Source organism: Pteropus alecto, unplaced genomic scaffold, assembly GCF_000325575.1.
Source record: "Pteropus alecto unplaced genomic scaffold, ASM32557v1 scaffold106, whole genome shotgun sequence".
Taxonomy (NCBI): Eukaryota; Metazoa; Chordata; class Mammalia; order Chiroptera; family Pteropodidae; genus Pteropus; species Pteropus alecto.
The window spans coordinates 8,908,206-8,930,574 of record NW_006442103.1 but is presented as its reverse complement, the minus strand read 5'-3'; the positions used below and the strand labels follow the sequence as shown (position 1 = coordinate 8,930,574).

The following is a 22,369-nucleotide window of genomic DNA, read 5'->3' as shown; positions in this document are numbered from 1 at the left end:
AAAAGATACTTTTTATAGCCTTCCTTATTTTACCAATGCGAAAGTGGCAATGAGTATGTCAGTGCTGTGAATCATAATTACCATTTTTATTAAAAATTCATAATTTGGGAGAGCACTTTTTTCCAAACCTAGGACCTGTAGATATGATCTGATTTGCATGGCTTTAATGTATTAACAGTTTACTTAGGGGGAACTACCTAATTAGCTTGACCAGTGGCCATTTCTGGCCATATTTGATTTGTCCCTACCCACAGTATTGCCTGAAGTTCCCAGCGGTTCTCTGGTGTTAGTCATGAAATACATGAAATGTGAAAAGTAAGTGAGCATGTCGATGCTGGCTGGTGATGAAATCTCTCTTGTCCAGTAAGCCTGTGTTTGGTTCAAGGATTTTGTTAAATGAGGCGAATATGGCATAATGTGAAGATTTGATAAAGCTGGATGGCGGAATATTGCTATTCATTAAATTAGTCTCTTTTTCATGTGCATGAAATATTTTTCAACAGAATTAAAAAGTTTGTTCAAAATCTGTAGCACATGAGTGGAATTTGGTTAGGGTTAGAGAGGTAGCAGAGAAGGACTGCTGGATAATAATCCATGTGTAAACAATGCCTGCTTTGTTTGCTTACGACTGTTTTATTGTCTGTCATCTTGTTGCCGAAGAATGCTCCTAGACTGAACATTTATCTCCAATCATATTGCAATTGCTGTAGCCAATGACTTTTCCAGAACTCCACCTATTTCTCTCATGTCATGTCTCAGCCTTCCCCACAAAAGTGAGAATGACAGACTTAAAGCCTGCTCACTCTTTGGTCCACTCTTGCCTCTCCCGACCCATACCTGCATTTGTACCCATAAGACACGTCTTATTCGAGATTTATCTTTCTTCTTGGATTTTCCATGCCGTATTTCATCAGCTGGCTCTTGACCCTTGCATATACCCACACACGTACACTCAAGCTCCTCCCAGCTTAGAATATGTCCTTAGAATAAGTCCTAGAGACCTACTGAGCATGAAGGAGTGGAACGTCAACCTTCCACTCCTTCACTCCCTCTGATCTTCTCCCTCTCCCATTCCCAAAGCCGAGCTTCTCGAGAGAGCGTTCTCCACTCTGTCCTTCCTTCCTCACGCTGTGTTCACGATGCGGTCTCCTGCAGAAACTGTTCCTACCGGGAGCACTGGCACCATTGTTTAAAAAAACAGTTTTTTTAACAGCTGTGCATATGTAATGTATGCAGCTTGCTGAGGTTGAAGATAAGTATACATCCTCAAAACCATCACCATAATTTTTGCCATAAACATATCCATCACTTTAAAAAATTTCTTCCCATTTTTTCTGTTTGTATGTGTGACAAGAAAGCTTACCATCTTAGCAAATTTTTAAATATATAATACAGTATTAGTAACTATAGACTCTATGATATACAGTAGGTCTCTAGGACTTATTCATCTTACATAGCTGAAACTTGGTACCCTTTAACTAATCCCTCCTCCTCCAGCTCCTGGCGACCACCATTCTGTGCTCTGTTTCTATGAGTTGAACTGTTTTAGATACCTCATATAAGAGTGAAGACATAGAAGCAACCTAAATGTCTTACCAATGGACAAATGGATAAAGTAAATGTGGTGTATACATACCATTAAATATTATTCAGACTTACAAAAGAAAGAACCATGGAAGAAATTGGAGGACATTATGCTAAGTGAAATAAGTTCTTTCTTTTTATTGCTGATTATCCCATGTAGGGATATAGCACAGTTTATTAGCCTGTTGATGGACTTTCAGGTTATCAGCAGTTTTTGGCTATTAGAATTAAAACTTCTATGAACATTCAAGTATAAGCCTTCATATGGACATATGCTTTCGTGTTTTTTTTTTGGTAAATACTGACAGGGGAATGGTGGATCATATGTAGGCATATGTTTAACTTTTTGAGAGACTACCAAACCATTTTTCTAAGTGATTTGACTGTGGCTGTGTATGACCGTTCTGGCCGCTCCATATCCTCGGCAACACTGGGGTATGGTCAGCCTTTTAAATTTTACCTGTTCTAACGAGTGTATAGTGCGATATCATAGTTTTAATTTGCATTTCCCTAATGACTGATTGACATTGAGCATCTTTTCAGGTGATTATTTACCATACCTATGTCATTGTTGATAAAGTGCTTGTTCAGATATTGTTTCAAATTCTTTTAATGAGTTATATGTTTTTTTATGACTGAGTTTTGATAGTACTTTATATATTTTACGTACATGTCCTTAACAAAATACATTATTTCCATATATTTTACCTTAGGCTGTGGCTTGCCTTTTTATTATCTTAACAGTGTTATATGTAAAGGAAAAGTTTTTACTTTTGATGTAGTTCAATTTGTTACTTTGTTCCTTGACGGATCATGCTACAGGCATTGTGTCTAAGAAAACTTTACCTACCTCCAGGTTACAAAGATGTTCTCCCGTATTTTCTTTCTTCTGTATTTTCTTCTAGAAGTTTTATAGTTTTAGGTTTTACACTTAAATTTATGATCCATTTTGAGTTATTTTTATAAATGGTAAGAATAATGTTCTTTTTTTTTTTTTTTTTTTGCATATGGATAGCCATGTGTTCCAGCACCATTTATTGAAAAGATAATCATTTCTCCACTGGATTCCCTTTGCACTGTGTATAAAATCATTTGTTCTTACGTGTGTAGCTCTGTTTCTGGACTCTATTCTGTTCCGCTTATCTCTTTCTCCATCTTTATACTAATACAGTTTTGATTGTTGCAGCCAATATCTTGAAATCAGTGTTTAGTTTTCCAAACTTTTTTCTTTTTCCAAAGATATTTTGGATATTTACATTTTATATGAATTTTAGAATCATCTTGACAATTGCACTAATCAAAGCTTGCTGGGATTTTGATTGAGATTGTGTTGAATTGTAGATCAATATGGGACACTTGACATCTTAACAATATTGAGCCTTCTGAACACTGAACATGGTATACCTCTCATTAAATTTCTCAGCAATGTTCTGCAGTTTTCAGATTAAGGACATATTTATCTACAATTTCACATTGCATTTGATAATGAGTATAAATGATAGTTTTAAAATTTTTTTAATTTAATATTTTCAATATCTAGTGTTCATTGCTAAATATATAGAAATACGATTGATTTTTGTAAATTGATCTTTTATCCTGCAACTTTGTTAAACTAACACTTTCTAGTAGCTTTTAAAAATAGATTCCAGCAGATTTTTTAACATAGACAATCATATTGTCAATGAATAAACAGTTTTACTTCTTCCTTTGCAACTGGAATGCCTTCATGTCTTTTGCTTACTGTGTGGCAAAAGCTAGAAACTCCAGTAAAATGTTGAAAAGAAGTGGTATAAGAGTACATTCTTGCTTTATTCCTGATCTTAGGGGGAAATCCTTTCCTGTTAGGTATGATGTTATCTGTAGTTTTTCATAAAGCTTTTTACCATGTTGAGGACATTCTCTTCTAATTCTAGCTTGCTGAGCATTTTTATCAGTAATGCATGTTGGAGTTTGTCAAAATCCTCTTTCTCTACCCATTGAAATGATTTCATCATTTTTCTTTTTTAGTTTGTTCATATGGTAAGTTATTGATTTTCAGATGTCAAACAAATCTTTATTTCCTGAGATAAATCCCAACTGGTAATGATATATTGTCCTTTTTGTATATTGTCATTTTAAATTTCTTGTAATGTCTTTGTCTGGGTTTGGTAAGAGTTTAATGCTCAAAGAATGAGAACTATTGGGAACTCTCCCCTTCTCTTAAAATTTCCGAACGAGTTTCTATAGAATCAGCACTTTTTTTTCTTGATGTTTTTTGTAGAATTTACCAAGGAAGCTATCTGGGCCTGGAGTTTCATTTATAGGAAGATTTTTTAAAATTACAAATTCAACTTCCTTAATAAATATGCAGCTATCCAGGTTATCTATTTCTTTTTGAGTGAGTTTTGGTAGTTGTGTAGTGGTGTCATCTCTCACCTCTCTTATTTCTGATATCGATAATGGTAGTTGTGTAGTGGTGTCATCTCTCACCTCTCTAATTTCTGATATTGATAATTTCTCTCTCTCTCTCTGTCTCTCTCTCTCTCCTGGTCAGTCTAACTAGATGATAATGAATTTTATTGATCATCTTATAGAGCCAGCTTTTGGTTTCATTGGTTCTCTACTGTTTTACTGTTTCTTATTTATTGATTTCTGTGCTGGTCTGGTTATTACTTCCTTCTCCTTATTTTGGGTTTAATTTGCTCTTATTTTTCTAGTTTCTTAAGGTAGAGTATTTGCTTACTGATTTGAGAACTTTATTTTTCTAATATAGGCATTTAGCATTATAAATTTCTAAGTACTACTTTTATTGCCTCGCAAAATTTTGGTATGTTGTATTTTCATTTTTGGCCAGTTCAAAATACTTTCTAATTTTCCTTTCATTTTTTTATGGATTATTTAGAAGTATATTATGTAGTTTCCAAATATTTAGGAATTTCCCAGATATATTTCTGTTTTTATTTTCTAATTTAATTCCACATTGTAAGGGACAATACTTTTTTTGACTTGAATCATTTTAAATTTATTAAGAATTGTTTTATGAACCAGATTATGATCTATGTTGATAAATGTTCTGTGTGCACTTGAAAAAAAAAATGTATATTCTACTTTTGGTTAGGGGGTGGGACGTTCTGCAAATGCCAGTTGAGTCAAAGTAATTGATAGGTTGTTCACGTGTTCTATATCCGTATTGATTGAGGACGTAACCCATCTAATCCGTCCACTGTCCTACTCTCAAGTCTGAAATATTTGTGTGTTCTCTGTTCCTTCCGCGCTCTCACCCCTCTTCACATCTCTTTAGACATCATCAAATGTTTTTCATTTTACCTTCTAAACCACTCTCAATGCATTTCTTCTTTCCCATCTCTGCCGTCACTGTGTAGCTTCTGCTCTAATCAACGGTTGCTTGACGTCTGATCTCTTTACCTCCAGAATTTGTCTCCCCCAGTTATCCTCTAGACCACTGCCAAGTTCAGATGCAATTTCCTAATCTTTTGTCAGATTCTTTCCATGTTTTCATTCTGACCAGACAGAATTCACATTTCTTAGCCTGAATGGAGGCATCGTGAAGCAGAGGCTTCGTGTTGCAGTTCCTGCCTACTCCTCTGACTTCATCTCTCACACTTTCCCACTGTGTGCTCTTCATCACTCCCCTGTACCCCCACCCGCTACTACGTCAGCTGACCTGATGCCTCCTCTATGAAGCCTTTCCTGTTCCTGTCCTATCTACCTTCTTACTCCTAGTCCTATTCCTGGGCAGAATTGAACAGAATTCCGTCTTATTTCTTCCTTTCTTTTAATAATGATGACAATAATAGCTCCAATGACTAATACTTATTATATACTTGCTATGTACAAGGTAGAGTTCTAAGCATACTTTACATATATTGACACATATAGTACTAATGACAATCCTATAAAATAATACTATAATTATCCCCATTTTGTAGATGAGTGAACTGAGGCACTACAAGGGCAAGTAACCTTTTGGTGTGCCTTGTAATTTTTTTCCTGATAGCTGGACATGATATACTGGGGAGAAGGAACCACTGTACATCAGCCTTTAGTGGTGTGGTGGTGAGGTATCGGGGTGGGGTGCGAAGCGCTCTGTAGTCCTATGATTAGGTGTCAGACTCTTAACGGGCCTGTGCCTCTGGCCAATGCATTCCTCAGGTTTTTTGTCTCCCTCCTAAGGTGGCATCACATGGCTGGGGCGGGCTGGAGTTGAGTTCTCTTCTCCAGGTTAGTTAGCTCTGATAATACCCCAGGCTCTGGTTAACTAGTTTCCTCTGAAGGAGGCCTCATTAGAGACAGAGTGTTTTGCCCCTCCATCTGCCAGAAGCCAGAGGGGCCTCTTCTCCTATTTTTACCATGGGAATCTGACCAAGCTCCTGACGGTGAACCTCACGGTTCAGGTTTTCCTGCCCCAGCACTGACGCTGGATCTTGGAGTGGTTTCTGCTGGGGAGCCACTGCTCTGACTCCTCGGATTTACCTGTCTCTTCAGTCTTGGGGGGCGAGTTTTGTACTATGTTCTCCTCTCTCACATGCATCTAAGAAGAGTTGTCGATTTTTCAGTCTGTTCAGCTTTTTACTTGTTAGGATGGGGTGAGGACTTCCAAGCTTCTTATGTGCGGAACCGGAAGCCACAGGATTTTTTTTTTTTTTTTTTTTTACTAAATTGTACTACCTTCAATTCTTTTTAGACAATAGGAAATAAATTATTTGTCATTTCCTTTCAGCAGACTTAGAAACAGGAAGCTTTTCTAATATGGTGGTATAATGGTTTTGGAAACTCTCAGGAGATATGAGAACTATTCGATGCCAAAATATGTGTATATGTCTGTTGAGGGGAGGATATGTGATAGGAACAAGTGAAGCTAATGTCTGCAACAGAGAAAAACAATTTATTTCAGATCAGCAAGTATGCATTGAGTGTCAGCTCTGTCCTCGCTGCTCAGGCACCCCTTGCATGTCAATTATTAGCTGGTTTTGGTAATGTCCAAAAGTTGGTTTGACATTAGGTCTCCTGTCTTTATAATAAGCATTCATGCTTGTCAGCTAGTGAAATGTTTGCATTTTCAAAGATATGTTAAAAAGTTCATCTAGTATATCTGGCAAAGATGTAGCATGGGTCAGGATTCTCTTATGGGTACCCCTAAGCCAGTCAAAGGACTTTTGCTAACAGGTACTAGCTTTATTGAAAGGAATAGTGACAGAGTGAGAAAACCCAGATTCAAGTCATGCATGTGTAGTCAAATAGCTATATGGCCTGGGCGAACTCACTGCATCACTAGGTGGCTTAATGCAGTGCTCACAACTCTGGGTGAATCTTGGAGGCTTTGTAAAAATGACAACACATGACCCCAGTTACAGAGATTAGGACACAGCTGGTTTGAGATGAGCTCGGGCATGAGTATTTTGTATATAATATCAGATAATTGGAATGTGAGCCACTGACTAGATGATCAAATTGGTAAGATTCCTTGGTTTTTATGGCATTATCCTCAGCTCACTATTTGGTCATTGAAAACAAACCCTTTATTAAGCATAGCTACATAATATGGTATTACAATGAATGCAACATACTTGCCACATCCTTCATACTGAACTTGATATAATTATTTTCTTTGATTCAAAAGGCACTTCAGATCTTGTGATGTTACAAGGCTCTCATGATAAAGTCAATTTTTGTTTGATGGACTAAACATAAAAAGTAATGTAGGAAACTGGACTGAATTTGTACCTACTCATTGGCATGATCGAGAATGACGAACTCTTTCCTCCTGTGTAAAGAACTGTGGCTGGTTTGATCCTTTGGAGTCATGTGAATCTGTAGGTGTGCTTATGGTGGATCTATGTACATAATTTGAAGAATTTCATGTTCAAAAGAAGACAAGTGATTTAAAGTGATTTATTGTTTGCATCCTAAAATGTGTGACTCCTGCGTAGGGGATTTTTTTTAACTGCTTTTGAGAGGATAGTTTTTAAGCACTTCTCGTGGTCCTTACCCAATTGATTTGGTTTCACTTGAGATTTTACATAATTAGCACTAGGAAAGTAAGTTAAGTGTTTTTCTTTTCTTGAGCTAGAATTCAGTAAGTTGTAGTTCATTTTGCTGTGTTAGTTGCTGACTCTGCTATCTGCTAGCAGCATAATCTTAAATAGATTATTCACTCTGTGGGTCTCAGTTTTATCATCTGTAAAATGCATGCAGAATAAAATAATATGTGATCACTACTGCATACAGAATAAAGTAAATAATACGTGAAAGAGTTCTAGCGCAGTGCTCATTAAACAGGAGCTCTTATTTAGTCATCTATTCATTGATTCATCCAAATACTAATAAAGTGCCTTCTACATGTCTGGCTTTGTGTTTCATACTGGGAGGACCACAAATAAGACAACTGTTTTCTAGCCTCATGGCTTTAATGATCTAAGGAATCATCAAAGTTCAGGAGAGGTGATGCGGCTAGTTTCCATTTTAAGTTTCTTATTAAGAGTTTTTGTAAAGTACGTCGTTACAAATATGTCTAGAGTTAAACCGGTGGATAAAAATCTAGAATAGTTATTGGGGTGTTACAATGGCTTTGCATTTGAATTTCAAAAATGCCTTTTGTACTAGCTAAATGCTTTGGCTTATTTGGAAATTTTCAAGAAATGATCCTTTCTAAACTAAACTGTTTTCTCCTCTGTATTTTTCAAGTGAGACACTTCACGTATTAGTGTAGAAAGTCAGATTTTGTTGTAGACTGTCATGTTTTCTACATACTCTGTGTCCAGAGAATACAAATTATCCTCTACTATCTGTCAGGAACTTTCTTTCTTTGAATAGCTATTAGTCTAGTCTGCATTATTATTATAACAACAGTAATTTCTAATGCTATTGAAATGAGTGGGCTATCTGCATTTTTATAACTTCTTTCAAACAATGAGTTACCAATTGAGCTGTAGAAATGTACTCTGTTCAATCTTTGCATTGACGAGATTTATTTGGCAGCTTTTTCTTTTCTTCTTTGTTCTCTTCTTTTTCCTTTCTCTTTCCTTGTAAGTTTTATAAAATTGTCGCCAAGTGAAATGAATATAAAATAGGAAATTGATCATTTCGCGTAGTTTCCTAGTGCAGGTGTAAGGCACAGATTTTGCTGAGTGTAACAACGTATAGAACAATTCCAATTGTGTCATTGGACTGATGATAAACCTGTTGCTTTTAAGTCATTGTTAAAATATGTGATTGTAAGGACTTAGTAACTGAGGAGAACATACGTCATGCTGGAAGAGATCGTTCATATTAGAAACTTTATTTTCTCAGAAAAGATACAACTTATGGCTATCAGAGAGGGCGAGAGGACAAGAGACACAGCAAATGTAAAATCATGCCGTGACATCTGTGGTCTCTATAGAGTGCTTTATATATTTTTCCTTCTTAGACTAAAGCTCGTGAAACAGTGCAGATTCTGTGTCCTATATCACAGGATTTTATTTGCTCCAATGTCATTTATGAATACCCAAATATTCCACAGGGAGAATTTTGTGAGTTAATTGGAACCAAAAGGCAATTATAAGCAGTAGAACTGTAATCAGTGTGCCAAAAATATATATTTTTACCCACAGTGAAAGTTAAATAACCTAGAAAATAGTTGTGATACTTCACACTTACAGATCATGCATCTACATGATCTTTATTCTAAGAAGTGAAAATGTTTTTACACACGTTCTGATTAATTCACAGAAATCTCCATAAAGAGGGTACATTAGAACTGTGGTTTTAAAGGGCCAAATTATTTATCCATCTATAGGCTGGCATTTGCAGAATTAAAACCAGGCTCTCTTCCAGATTTCTGGTCTCCAGAGTCATTTATAATTTTTTAGTACCTAAGGAAAGCACACCTTTCAAGGCAGTTTAGTTCTGTTCTGATAGAATAATCAGGAAACAAAACACTGCATTATGTAGACGTTTTTGCTTAAAATCTTTTTTAAGACTCTTTGCCTCATAGGAAAGGATAAAAAGTCAGAAAATAAGTTGGGTTGAGGGAGATTCTCAGGAGGCGGGAAGCATAGCTACTCACGTGGAATCCGGAGGCAAGGAGCGTGGGGGAGGAGTGGCTCTCGACTGGGTGTGGGCCTCCAGGTGCTCACCTCTTCACCATGTTCTTCGCCCTCAAGACACAGTTGTCCCTTGTCTTAGTTAACCTTGTCAAGACTTTTTACTTCCTACGTGACTGCTATATTTAGTGTTCAAGCAAACAACAATCCAGGGATTTTTTTTTTTTTTTTTTTTTTTAACAGATGTATTTTCCTCATTTTAACCTGGAGAAAAAGTGAGAGGTTCAACTGGGGGAATCTTTTTCATGGGTGACATGTTTTCTCAAACCTTAAGTCATTGACATATATTTTACCTTCTGCCTGAAATTTCTCTCCTACCCCCATTCTCTTAGCTAAATCTTTTTTTTTTTTTTTTTACTGTCAAGGCTCAATTCTGGGGTTGCTTTCTCTGAACCAGGAGGGCTTCTATTGTAACACCCATGACACTTCCTGGGTGGGTAAAGCTCTCCACAAAGGTGAGAGCCATGGCTTTTATCTCTTGATCTCTAGAACCTAAACTAAAATAGGCATTCAGCTCATGGGTTTGGAATAAATGTTCAGAGCTGCTATTTTCATAATGTTGTTTACAAGTTTCAAATTCTTTGTTTATTAGCTCAAATTATACTTCATGGTGTTATTTGAAAGACCGCTAAAGTGTTCATCTTGTCAGAGTTTAATTTATCTTATTCTCTCGGAATAGTCAAAGTTTTTTAACCTTGTGTCCTCAAATTCCTCATCAATCAAATGGAGATTTTTAACACAAATGACTCACAGGGTATTATAAAAATTACAGCAAGTGAACCTGAAAGAAAATTGAAAAGGTGAAAAAGTATATGTCTGTCTAATGGTTTATGATTTTGAAAGATATGCTTCATTTTCCAGAAGTGGGAAAATATTTTTAAAATTTAATCTTTCCATATTTAATATGAAGAGTCCTACTAACACATACGGACTCATAGAAGACCACTCTGTCCTCCCAATTTCTGTACCCAATTCTTGAAATTCTTTAATCAGATATTAACCTTTTTACTTCATAACTAGACATAAAAGCACAAATGGTAAATTCTGAAGGGACTAGTTCATGTAAATAAACAGAATAAAAGCGTGAGCTCTTTCCTCAGAGCAGATTTGGATTCGAAGACCTAAGATATTCACAGAGAGTGAAGAAGAGGGGAAAGGAAGCAAAGAGAGAGGAGTTTACAGAAAACAAACTTTGCCTAGGGACGTTTGCTTACTTGTGGACTCAACTGTGGAAACTATTGACGTTTTGAGTGAGAGCCTTCAGCCATCCGTCCTGTAACACAGGACCTGCTCCAGACAGCCTCTGAGGGCTGAGGCAGAGAGGTGCCCTGCAGTGGAGTTAGGTCTTTCCTCTCATCACCTCTCCCTGCAACTGTAGCAGTCAAATCCCTTCAAAGGATTCTTTTGCCTTACACTAGACTTAGAGGAGACTTTTCTGGTCCCTCCTAGACCACACAAGAATATTAGCTACAATAGAATTTTCTAAAACTATTTTTGTTCCTCCTGATCTAAAATTCAGGTGTCAGGTTGTACCATAGTCAGAGGCAAATAAGGACACTAAAGAAATATTTTTTAAAAGAATTAAATCTCCTTTTGTGAAGAAAACTGATTCTTGACACAAAAGACTCATTGCTTTGGTGTTATAAACCAGAGAGTAAACATCTCTGGGAACTGTATTCTTCCTAATTCAGCTTCCTACCCCAGGGTTTTTCTTTGTGAAACCCCAAACTTGGTTTTTGTTGTGGCAGCGGTACCACTTTTTAGGTAGGACTGGAGCATCGTTTCAAGGTGTTCCTCAGTTGACTTTGGCTTTGCTCCTAAATTGCCTCTCGTCACTTGCCCATCCCTTGTTTAAAATCTGGAGAAGCCAAGGCAGAATCGAAATCGTGGATGTGGGGATCAAAAGCTATGTGAAAAGTGTAGAGGCTTATTTGGTATTAGTATGTCCTGTAATCATGAGACCTTTACTTTGACAGGTATTTACCTCAATATATTGAGTGAAATAAGGGTCCCTCATTACAGGAAAGGAGAAAAGGCAGAGAGTGACTGTAATAGAGCACAGGAGGCCCAGGAGAGATAATTATGGACGATAATAGACGTTAGTAAGGGCCTGGAAGAAACATTTTCCCTGGGTGATTGCCAACTGGCTTTGATTGAATAGATCACAAACTGAGTTTGCAGGAATATTTCCAAGTGTACAGACTGTATTATGGGAATGGCAAGCGTCCCGACAAAGTGGGTGAGGTCCTAATTGTTAACTCTCAAGATGGGCATTTTTGGTTAACAGTTCTTACTGGTACTTTCCCTATGTTTAGTACAAGACAAAATGTAGGTTGTGATATACCGAGATGAGGACGCTGGCATCTAAGTCCAAGTTCAGAGGGTGAAGTACTTACCTCTTGTCTTCCTAATTGGGAGTGGCATGATTAAGGGGAAAGTTCTGAGGAATTCTGTTGTATCCCTTTTTCTTCTATTATTTTATCACCACAGAAGCTGCATTCAGCTGTAATTATTAAAAGTTCATGTCAATCGCAGAATACCTTCAATAGGCCAGCACTCTGCAATGACATCTGACATGACTACTGATTTGACACGACAAGTGATTTCAAAAGAGCATGCATATGCCCTTGAGGCTTAAGGGTTTGGGCCAAAGAATTTATCAAATTATAACATATATTGAATTTTAATTATTTCTGGTAATTTGAATTCCTAAAAAAATGAATGAATGAATGAATGAATGAATGTGATTTCTAACAAGTTAGTCCTATGTACCCTGGAAAATAAAGGACTTCACAGTGAGTTAAGATTAATGTCATTAAGGGCCTGCAGTGTCCTTACCTTCTATAAATAAGTGCCACCAGATGGAATTACTGATACCTAATATCTCTAATTAAGAATTTGTGGATCAAATTCTTCTTGGTAGTAGTAACTTGACTGGAGATTTGTAGGGACTTTTGGAAAAAGTGTTTGTATAAGCAAAGAACTTCAGTGGTGAAAGAGACCTCAGGAATCCTTGGGTTACTCTGTCGTTTCACAGGTGAGAATATTGAAGCCAAGAACGTTCACATGACTCATTCAAAATCAGAAGGGCAGAAATAGAACACCAGACTCCCGACTCTTTATCCATATCAAATTATTACCTCCTAGGCTTTTTTCCTGATTCAAAACCCTGTGAAAATCTATGAAAATAACTAAAGCCAAAGCTAATTAAGGAAGTGACATTATCCGAATGAGAGCCTTGATGATAGTAGCCATGTTTATTCAGTTTTAATCCCCTAGTACTTAGCATAGTGCCTCATACATGCTAGCAAGCCCATACGGTCTTCAGTAAAGCAATAATTCTGTTCTGTAGAAAAGTAAATTCTTTGACATTGCCTAATCTTGCTGTGAGCATTTAATGTGTGTGGCGCTATTCCTCAGAATAGTTTCTCTGTGATTACTTATGGTTAAAATCACCAAGAATAGGAAAAGATTCATTAGTTGTTTGCCAGAGTTAGAAAAACAAATTTCTATATTTTGGACCTTTGTCAAACCTGATTTATTTTGGGGGTTCCATGGCCTCTCCCCAAAAAGGATTTCATCCAAGATTGGTAATTACTTTGTTTTTCTTTTCAGATTTTGTATTGAGTAACCACTTGAGATTTGGTTTACCTGCACGCAGATTGGCTTTTACGTGCTGAATTTGTTTTCTTTTATCGAAAGTTTTCTCTTGTTTACTTCACCAGCAAAATACAGTTATAAGATTGTGATTTAGGATTGTATCATGTACCACACCTCACACACTGAGACTTTGGAGAAAAAGCCTCAAGATGCTCATCACTAGAGAGTTCCCTTCCCTGCTGGGGAAATCCAGAAACCTCACAGAATACATTCTTTTTTTGTTTTTGTTTTTTGATAACAAGAAAAAGGTTCTGCAAAGTCTCATTCTTCTGTTATGTACATCTCACTTCTAGTAAGTGTAGCAATACAGCTTATGGCTTTTTAGTGGGTATAGCGTACATTTCACAAATTTTGATTTTTAGTGAGTTTAGTGTACATTTTACAACTTGTAATTTTTTTTTGTAGTTTTTGACATTTGAGTCTGCCAGAACTTCAGAGATATAGTCAATACAGTTTTGTATGCATTGGAAAAACCATCAAATATAATTGAGGTCTTTGCCATATATTTCGATGACTCGATGCAATTATAAACCCTTAAAAATTGAAAATAAATTTACTTTCAAAGATCCTAGACCCAGTCTTAAGGTTTTTGTTTGTTTGTTTGTTTGTTTTTTTTGTTTTTGTTTTTGTTACAGATCCGAAGCCTATAGCAGTCACTTAACTACAAATGAACTATACCAGGACTATGAATTTCATTTAGTTGTTTGAAAAACCTCATGAATGTTTACTGTATATACCTTAGATGAAAGTTAAAGATCTTATTCTCTTTCAACTAAGAAATGATAAAAGCTCATGGCATATGGCTTTGTCCTTCTGTGTGTGTGCACGAATATTTTGGAATTCATTGCAGTGACCATTCAGTATAACTATATGCAGTTGTGTCTGGCAAATTGTCAAGGTGTTGCTGGTGGAAAAAATGCATATCTTACTCATCATATAAGAAACAAATACAATGAAAGAATGTGCCTACTTGCAGGACAGCATTAGGATATTTGAGATTAAAAAAAAAAAAGGACTATCTGGAATGTATTTCCTGTTCAGGTGACAGTTATATGAGAGTCTATGTTACTTGTGGCTTAGCATTCTTGCCTAACTATAAGGAGGATGGTGGGATTATACATAGGTCCAGGCATTTTTATTTTAATAACACCTAAATAAGCCAACTGAAAAAAATAAAAATTTGAAAGTGGAAAAAGCTGATTGAAAATAATTTTAAAAGCAATATTATGGGAAAAAACAGAAAATAGGTATTTTTAGCATTTACCAAGTGCTTTCACACATGTTAATTCTTTGATCCTTGTTGCCCTGGTGAGACATGTGTGGCAGATTTGTCATCATCCTTGTTTTACCATTGAGACTCCCTAAGGCTGCACAGTTTTGTGTGGCAGAGCTGGGAATAGAATGAGCTCTTCCAATGACACATCCCCACTGTATGATACTGCCTTTCTGCGTTTCCTAAGAATGAGCAGTGATACCTTACTGATGACAGTGGTTATAATATGGCTGCAGCTCTGGTCACGGATTGCTTCTTACTGAAGGCCAATTTCAGCCAGGGTCTTTGTCCTGGTCTTTTTTACTCCCTGGTCCTCTGGTTCTATTGCATGTACTCGCAAAACCTCTCAGAATAATTCCAAAAATAATGCTCTCTACAAGCTGTCTATCTACCTGTCCATCCATCCATCCATCCATCCAATCAGTAAACTAATTTGTGTATTTGCCTCTATTTTTGTAATTCATGGCCACCCTGTATGTCTTCTGCCCCCACACACTCAGGTTGTGTATTTCAGACAGTTTGAGAGTGACTGTTACAGGGTGACAGTTGCTCTGGCCATTATCCATGTGTGTGATAAATTGCTTAGTAATCTTCACAGCACCATCATGCATACGTTGAAAGTGTTTAGGGCGTTATAACTTGGGAGAATTTCCAATCTTTCATAAATAACCATTAATCTGTCCCTTTTAACATTCAGCTTTCCACATCCGTTTCAAATTGTTCAGTGCTATTCCAGGAGTGCATTAAAGCTCCAATCCAGGTGGTATTACAGGGATAAATGAACCACGGGGAAAAGACACTCTGTCTTTTTTCTTAAAGCAATTCTGTCTCTTTTTTACAAAGTTAGGAGCCAGGCAATTTGCGATTAAGATTTTTGTAAGCTATCCTCTGTAATTTTAAGCCATCCTTGTCTATGGGTTTAAAACGCAGTTTTTGCTCTGCCGTACTAGCCTACATTCATGTTTTTCTTTACTACCAGCATAGTTAAAGTAGTTTTAATTCATTATGATTCACTGTGGATTCTTGTGGAAAAGAAAATGAAAAATAATTATAACCCAAGGTCAGTTAGAAATAAATAAGTATCTGAGTATGAACATCATTTATATTTATGATGTTCAGGAATTTCAGAGAAAGTTGTCAATAACTTTAAATTGACACATCTTTCTATAAGAAGCAATTTGCTTTTCAGGAAAAAAATGCCATTATTTTATGAATTATAATTTTAATATTATTTTGCTTTGTGTCTGCTTCAATTTATTTAATGAAAATTATAAAGGTGTATCTTTTCTTACCATATACAGCTAATCACCTCGTTTCTCAGGTTCCTTCCAAAGAAAATATTTTCATAAAAATCGCTCAACCTATACTGTTAGACTTACAAAAGGCCCATTGCACAATATAGAGAATAAATGCATATAAAGATAGCACCGTATGGTAAATCAGATGACACGTAACTGCGAAAGAGGAATGTTTTCAAGTTGACCTTGGAGTTGCTAAGGTATTCACAAGAACAAATATAAGACGGAAAGGTAATTAAAAGAAGACTCCCTATCTCTGGCATTTGTAATAGGCATAAAAGGAACGACAAGTTGATTATCTAACCCAGAATAAAATGCCCACATAGGAATGTAAAGAAGAAAGAAATTCAGCTAGATGTCTCTCATCAAGGTTAGTAAAAATTTCATAGATAGATCAAAACATAAAATGCACGAAATCATTGGCTTTGAAAATGGTTCATTTCATAGCTACAGTCTGCAGTTCCATCGAGGCGTAGGAGATTGACAGCTGCTCCACCCATTAGTATTAATGAATTATCAATGTACATCCCACACACATCCACCAGGGAACCAAAGACACCCCTCCTACACACTACTTTGTTTTTTAATCTTCCAAATGTTGTAGGATGGCTCTTCCCTTAGTAAGTGGAAAATCATTGAATACAGCACTCATTATCTCCCGTTGCTAAAACTGACATCTCACAGGAATTAGTGAGGAAATGTAACTTTATTCATCTGCTAAGCTATGTTAAATTACCTCTCACTTCTTTGTCATCTAAGGGATGTCTGTGACCATTTAGGAAGCTTAACATGCATTGCCAGGGTATTTCATTTAGGAAAAAAACGATTCACATTGACCCTGATGGTCTGCTTAGTGAAAATTTCTCCCTCCTGAGAGACCCCTGATACTGTCTTGAAATGCGGTAAGAAAGAACAATATGGTTTTTTATATAGTAACTATGTGTCCTGGTTTACTCCTAACAGTCCCAGTTGACACCTTTTATCCTGGTGTAGTTGTTGTTACTCACTACCCCCTCACCCCCAAAGATCCTACGTTCTCCCTAGTTTTAGGACATTTCTTATACAGCCATGGCCCCTCCCTCCACTGTCTAGGACAGTTTTAGTTCCCATTTATGTCTTTCTGGTGAACGCTTGGCTCTACAAAGGAAGAAAGACGAAAAAGATGGGCCAGTCTGTACACCCTCAGAAACTATAAAATGCATTGAAGTGTCTCCTACTCTTTCATTCTTTGTGCATTCGACCTTCTTCCTCTCTGTTCTGTGTGTCGCATTCTCCAACACACGCTCTATATGTAAAATGTCAGGGATAGATCAGCAGTTGTCACTATAAGAATGTTTTCATGTAGAAGCAGGCAGCTTGATGCATCTCAATACTTGTCTGTGTAAAAACAAAGTGTGACTTCTTTTATTCTTTTCAATGAGAAGGAAGTTAAGATCATACTATTCATTGACATGGGATTGCCAGATTGAGAAATACCTCAAATTACAAACATTTATTAGGTGCTTACTATACATCCAGAATTCTGTTATATATAAAAAAAAAAAAGTGACTAAGACGTTGTCTTGGGTCTCAAAACATTCATGGTCTAGTAATGGGGAAAACCACAAGGTAATAATTCCACGTGGCATATGTCCTACCGAAAGTATGCGAAGGTGCAGGGGGACACCGGGTGGGGCGGGTCAGATGTGGCTCTGCAGATTGAGGAAGCTTTTATAACAGAAGAGGTAATATGTGAACTGAGTTCTGGTAGTGAAATAGAATGAAAGTATCACCTTCTGTGAGGGGCTCCGTGTCAATTTTGTTCTGAGGAAATAGGTGCTATTATATTGGCCAGCATGCACCGTCACGAAAATGTCACCGATTCTCCCAAACTCTGCACTCCAGAGATTGAGACCTTTTGTCTGATGAAGAATGAGAATGGAGTTTGTCATTCTTATAATACCCATAATTTGTCAATTGGTTGATACATCTTCAAATAGAGTTTTGGAGACCATTATAAAGCTCTTAGACCTTTCCCTTGCAAAATAGACTTAACTTCCTTTAGTAAGTAAGACCAGTCTCAGAGATCTTGTTTTACTTGTTTAAAACATTCACCCTTTCCTTTCCTCCCCTGAGCTTCCATCAGTATGTGGTTCCCACCCACACACCCTTATATTTTATACTCAGGTGACTGCAGTGCATTTGTATATAAAGGTCTGGCTAGTTGTATCGTCCCCAATATCATACTTATTTACTTGTATCTCAATGTCATACTTAAAATAAAGCACCATAAAGAACTCAATAAATACATTTGAATGGAAAGAATACTTCATTCTAACCTTATAATTACTGTGCTGTCATCACTCTTTAGTCTCCTACTTATCCCTCCTACTGGTTCCTTCCCACCTTCTACTTACACAGATTTCTGTAAATTCTGTTTTACATCTTTATAAATTCTTGCTCCAATGATTTCAAGTTTCTCCTCTATATGATCGCCATCTAAATCTGTGTTATCTGTTTGGATGGATTAAATAATCACTTCCATCCTTGACTTTTCCCCATAATCTTCTCTCCCTGTGTCTAATCCACAGGCAAGTCCCAAACACTGTGGTTCAATAATGTCCCTAGCACCTGTTTCTCCTTCTCCAGTCCCTCTTTCCTTACCATGATACCAGGTCTCTAATAATATTCTCACCTACAAGGTCATGCTCATCATACAAGCCAACTTGCACATCGATACCAGTTTTAAGTCTTCTAAAATACGTAGCCCCTTTACCGAAACCCCATCACCAAGGATCATTTCAGATGTCATGGTCACACTGGTTCCTTGCTACCTTTAAGCCTTATTTCCCACTGTCCTTTATGAGTGTCATCTTGTGTAGAGAAACAGTGCAGAGCTCTGAAGTTAGAACATCTGAATTTGCTTTCTGATTCCGTAGCTTGCTAGCTAGCTCCATGATGGGCAAATCATTTAACTTTTCTGCATCTCATTTTCCTCACCTACAAAATAGGGGTAGTAGTTAGACCTACCACAAAGGATCATTGTAAGAACTGAATGAAATGCTTGGAGCAGTGCCTAGCATACAGTAAGGGTTCATTAAGTATCAGCCATTGTCAGACTTCATTTAAAGGGAACTATTGGCATTTTCTATGCACATTCTGTAATTTTCTACCCCGTGCCTTTCTCATACTATATTTTGTTTTCAGAATGTTCTCCTCCATGTTCCATCTCTGTTTGTTTAAATCCTACGCATTTTACATTCATGTGCTTCATGTGGCTCTTCGTATAGCTTTGAGGCAAACCCCCAAAACTTGGTCCTTCTAATTTCCATAGCCTCTCCTCTCTCTCTCTCAAACAGCAGTTAGCCCTTTCTACCTAGAATTATTTATGTGTGTGTGTGTGTGTGTGTATACACACACATACACATAATTATTATATATATATATACACATATATATATATATATACATACTCTGAAAATATAGAGGAAAACAATTTTTTTATGAAGTTTTGCATTTTCCTCAGTGCCTAAGCAAATTAATATTAGATACTATCTTTGCTGAATAAATGAATGAATATTTTACTTGGTTACTTACCTTTTCCATGATATGCAAGTGCAAGGCGGTTTTAGAACCTTGCCAAAATTAATATCATCTCTTGGCTTGATCGTTTGGTTGGTCTCCTCTGTCCTAACAACCTCCCCCTTGTCTTTTCTCCCTCTTTCTACTGCACTTTCCCTCCCTCTTTTCCACTTCTCCCCTCTCCCTTTTTTTCCTCTTTATCTTCCCCCTCTTTTTTTTTTTTTTTGCATTCAAAACTATGTTTTATTTTTAAAGTAATTGCATAGTCTGTTTTTATACTGTTATAGCCTGTGACAAAATAAAGGTTGTAAGGGGCCGATAAATGTTTAGGTCTCTTTTTTTGTGCAAAACTAAAGAATTCCGAAGAGTTGTAATCCTGGTTATGTTTCTTTTATAAATAATCTACAAATTCCCTAGCCCGTCATCTTGGCCATTCCTCCTCATTTTTTTTTAAAAAAATTCTGGATTCCCACTTTATAAAATTTTCTCTACACACTTTTAGCCAAGCTGTATGGGCGCAAGGGGAAACTGCTTTAAGAGGGAGATATTTTCTGATCATTTTTTGTTACTTTTCTTCTTCAAAAATAACAGAGCATGTAACATCCAATCATGCTAATACTTATCTGAGGTACTGAGAAGCAAGCAATTGTTAAACAGCAAATAAAAATAAGCTCAATTTCTGGACAAGAAGAAGTAATCTCATAGCAATTTTTAAATTACATGTTCTGATTGCTGCATGTTTTGAGTATAGTTTGTCTTTCTGGAAAAGGGTAACAATTTTAGGCTTAGTGTCATGAGACGTTTTAGAAGAGGAATTTGACCAAGAGTTTCCAAGAATAAATTCTTAAGTATTTTTTTGTCCATTTTGTGCTTAGGTTTTCCTTATTTTGTTAATTTCTTCCCTGTTTTCTCATTGCTATTTCGAGCTAAAATACTTTCCTCCAACATCTTAACTGGCCTCTTCCCTTAATCAGTATGTTATTTCTTTTCCTAAATCTTAATATCATATAAAACATCATATCATGCTATGGTTTCCATTACCACATATCTTGAAATGTCTCTCTTGTTGGAGTAATGTTCTCATGACTTATGTTAATGATACCGATAGTAACCATGTAAATTGAATTCCTAATTAATTCTGAGCCTGCACAAAACCAATGTGATCTACTGGTATTAATGAATATAAAATTGAAATAGAATATTGCTATTATTTCTATCTAGGACTCAGGGATATAAAAATTAACAAAATTGAATGGTAGCTTGGAAAGTCAAACTTTAATTCTTATTTTATAATCGTGATCTGAAACTACACATAAAGTTTAACAGTTTTGAAACTTCTGCTTCTGCTTCCCATCTTGAGCCATGGTAAACTAATGCTTAAGGCTGGATACAACGTGTAAGTGATTCTGCGAGTCTCGAGTAACTATGTACCCAGTGTTATAGGATTATCATTTGTGGTGAATTTGTTCTCAACATTGGCTTTTTTTTTTTTTTCCCTAATTTAGGGTAGAAATTTAGCTTCTGGAGAGGTTGGATTTTTTCCGAGTGATGCTGTCAAGCCTTGCCCATGTGTAAGTATGAGTATTTTATTTCTTATATTTTGTTTTATTTTTGATGTTGTAATCAATTGTGTAAGAATTTACAGTGGATACTGGTCTGATCACTCATTAATTTTATTAATATTCTCTGGAGGGATCATATTATTTCATTTTTGAATGTTACAGCCAGTGTTACTAAAATTCAAAAATCATTGTGATTTGATTACCAGAAAATATTTCTAAAAGTTAAGAGAATATATGCAAGAAGAAAATTTAACATAGTAGAATCTACAAAATTAAATTGTCTATGAGGTTTTAGAAGGAATAACCAAAGTTATAGATTACATGCATTGTACACATTTCCCTTTTCCCACCAAGGTGAGAATAGTAGGGTATAATCTATTCCAAGTCACTTTGGGTTCCAAAGGTATATTACACTTCAACTAGTGTGTTTGAAAGAATGCTAGGAAACATGAAAGTCACAGATTGTTCAGTCCAATCTCTGTATACATTTAACTGTGCTTTAGTTTGTCATTACTGTTTATTTAATGTTATAATGACATTTTCTGAAAACATTAAACACCTTAGGTGGATATAAGGAGAATGGATGAGTATTTACTGAAATATTATTATGGATGACTATAACACAAAATATACTGTCTGGTGCTTTATGAGATTTATAAATTTCTGTTTAGAGTGACATTATTTTATCATCATTATTTGGTGTTTAGGGTGGATTTTTCTGTGCAACTTTTTCAGTTCTTGACTCTAGATAAATGAAATTTCTTTACTAATGTAATGGAGTTGATAGTTTGGGAAAAATAACCTCCTTAATCTATCTTCCTCCCTTACTATATTTCAATCCTTCCTGGATTTCTAAACTGGAGAATCTTTTTAATATTATAAATGTGAATGTCTGCCATTCTTGATTTTAGAATATAGTCTGTAGAATAATTGATTCCACTCATTCAAGCTTAATTTCAAAAGCAAAGGGAATCAAACAGCACTTGCTGTTCTATTGATTCTGTGATCTAATGTCACATATTTTTTATGTTATAACCTTTAAAATTTCAAGTTGGCTTATTTAATTAGATAAGCAAAAATGATTGTTTAGCTAGCTTTCTGTCATAAAGCAAGGGTCAAGCTTTCTACGCTTAAATCAGTGATATTTATATGTAGGCAGGTGGTAGGAGATTATACATTCTAATGTGAAGACGTTGGGAACCTAAAGACATCAAATGAAACTCATAATAAAATAAAGTAACATGCAAAAAAAAAAAAGAATAATAAGCATTTCATATACCAAGTACTGTTTTGTTTTTACAGTCTCTTGAATATGGCATAAAATGAGCATTTGAAGTTTTATTTTAG

The 22,369-nt window shown here is 36.1% G+C and overlaps 1 protein-coding gene across 1 annotated transcript in view; it reads left to right on the top strand.

Annotated features, from left to right (window-relative positions):
• The window catches only part of VAV3 (vav guanine nucleotide exchange factor 3), a 312,054-nt gene that overhangs the window by 260,474 nt on the left and 29,211 nt on the right, over positions 1 to 22,369 (top strand). The window contains exon 21 of the mRNA XM_006919579.3: positions 20,966 to 21,031. Within this exon, the coding sequence (XP_006919641.1) occupies positions 20,966 to 21,031 (66 nt within the window). The remainder of the gene's footprint in view (positions 1 to 20,965; positions 21,032 to 22,369) is intronic.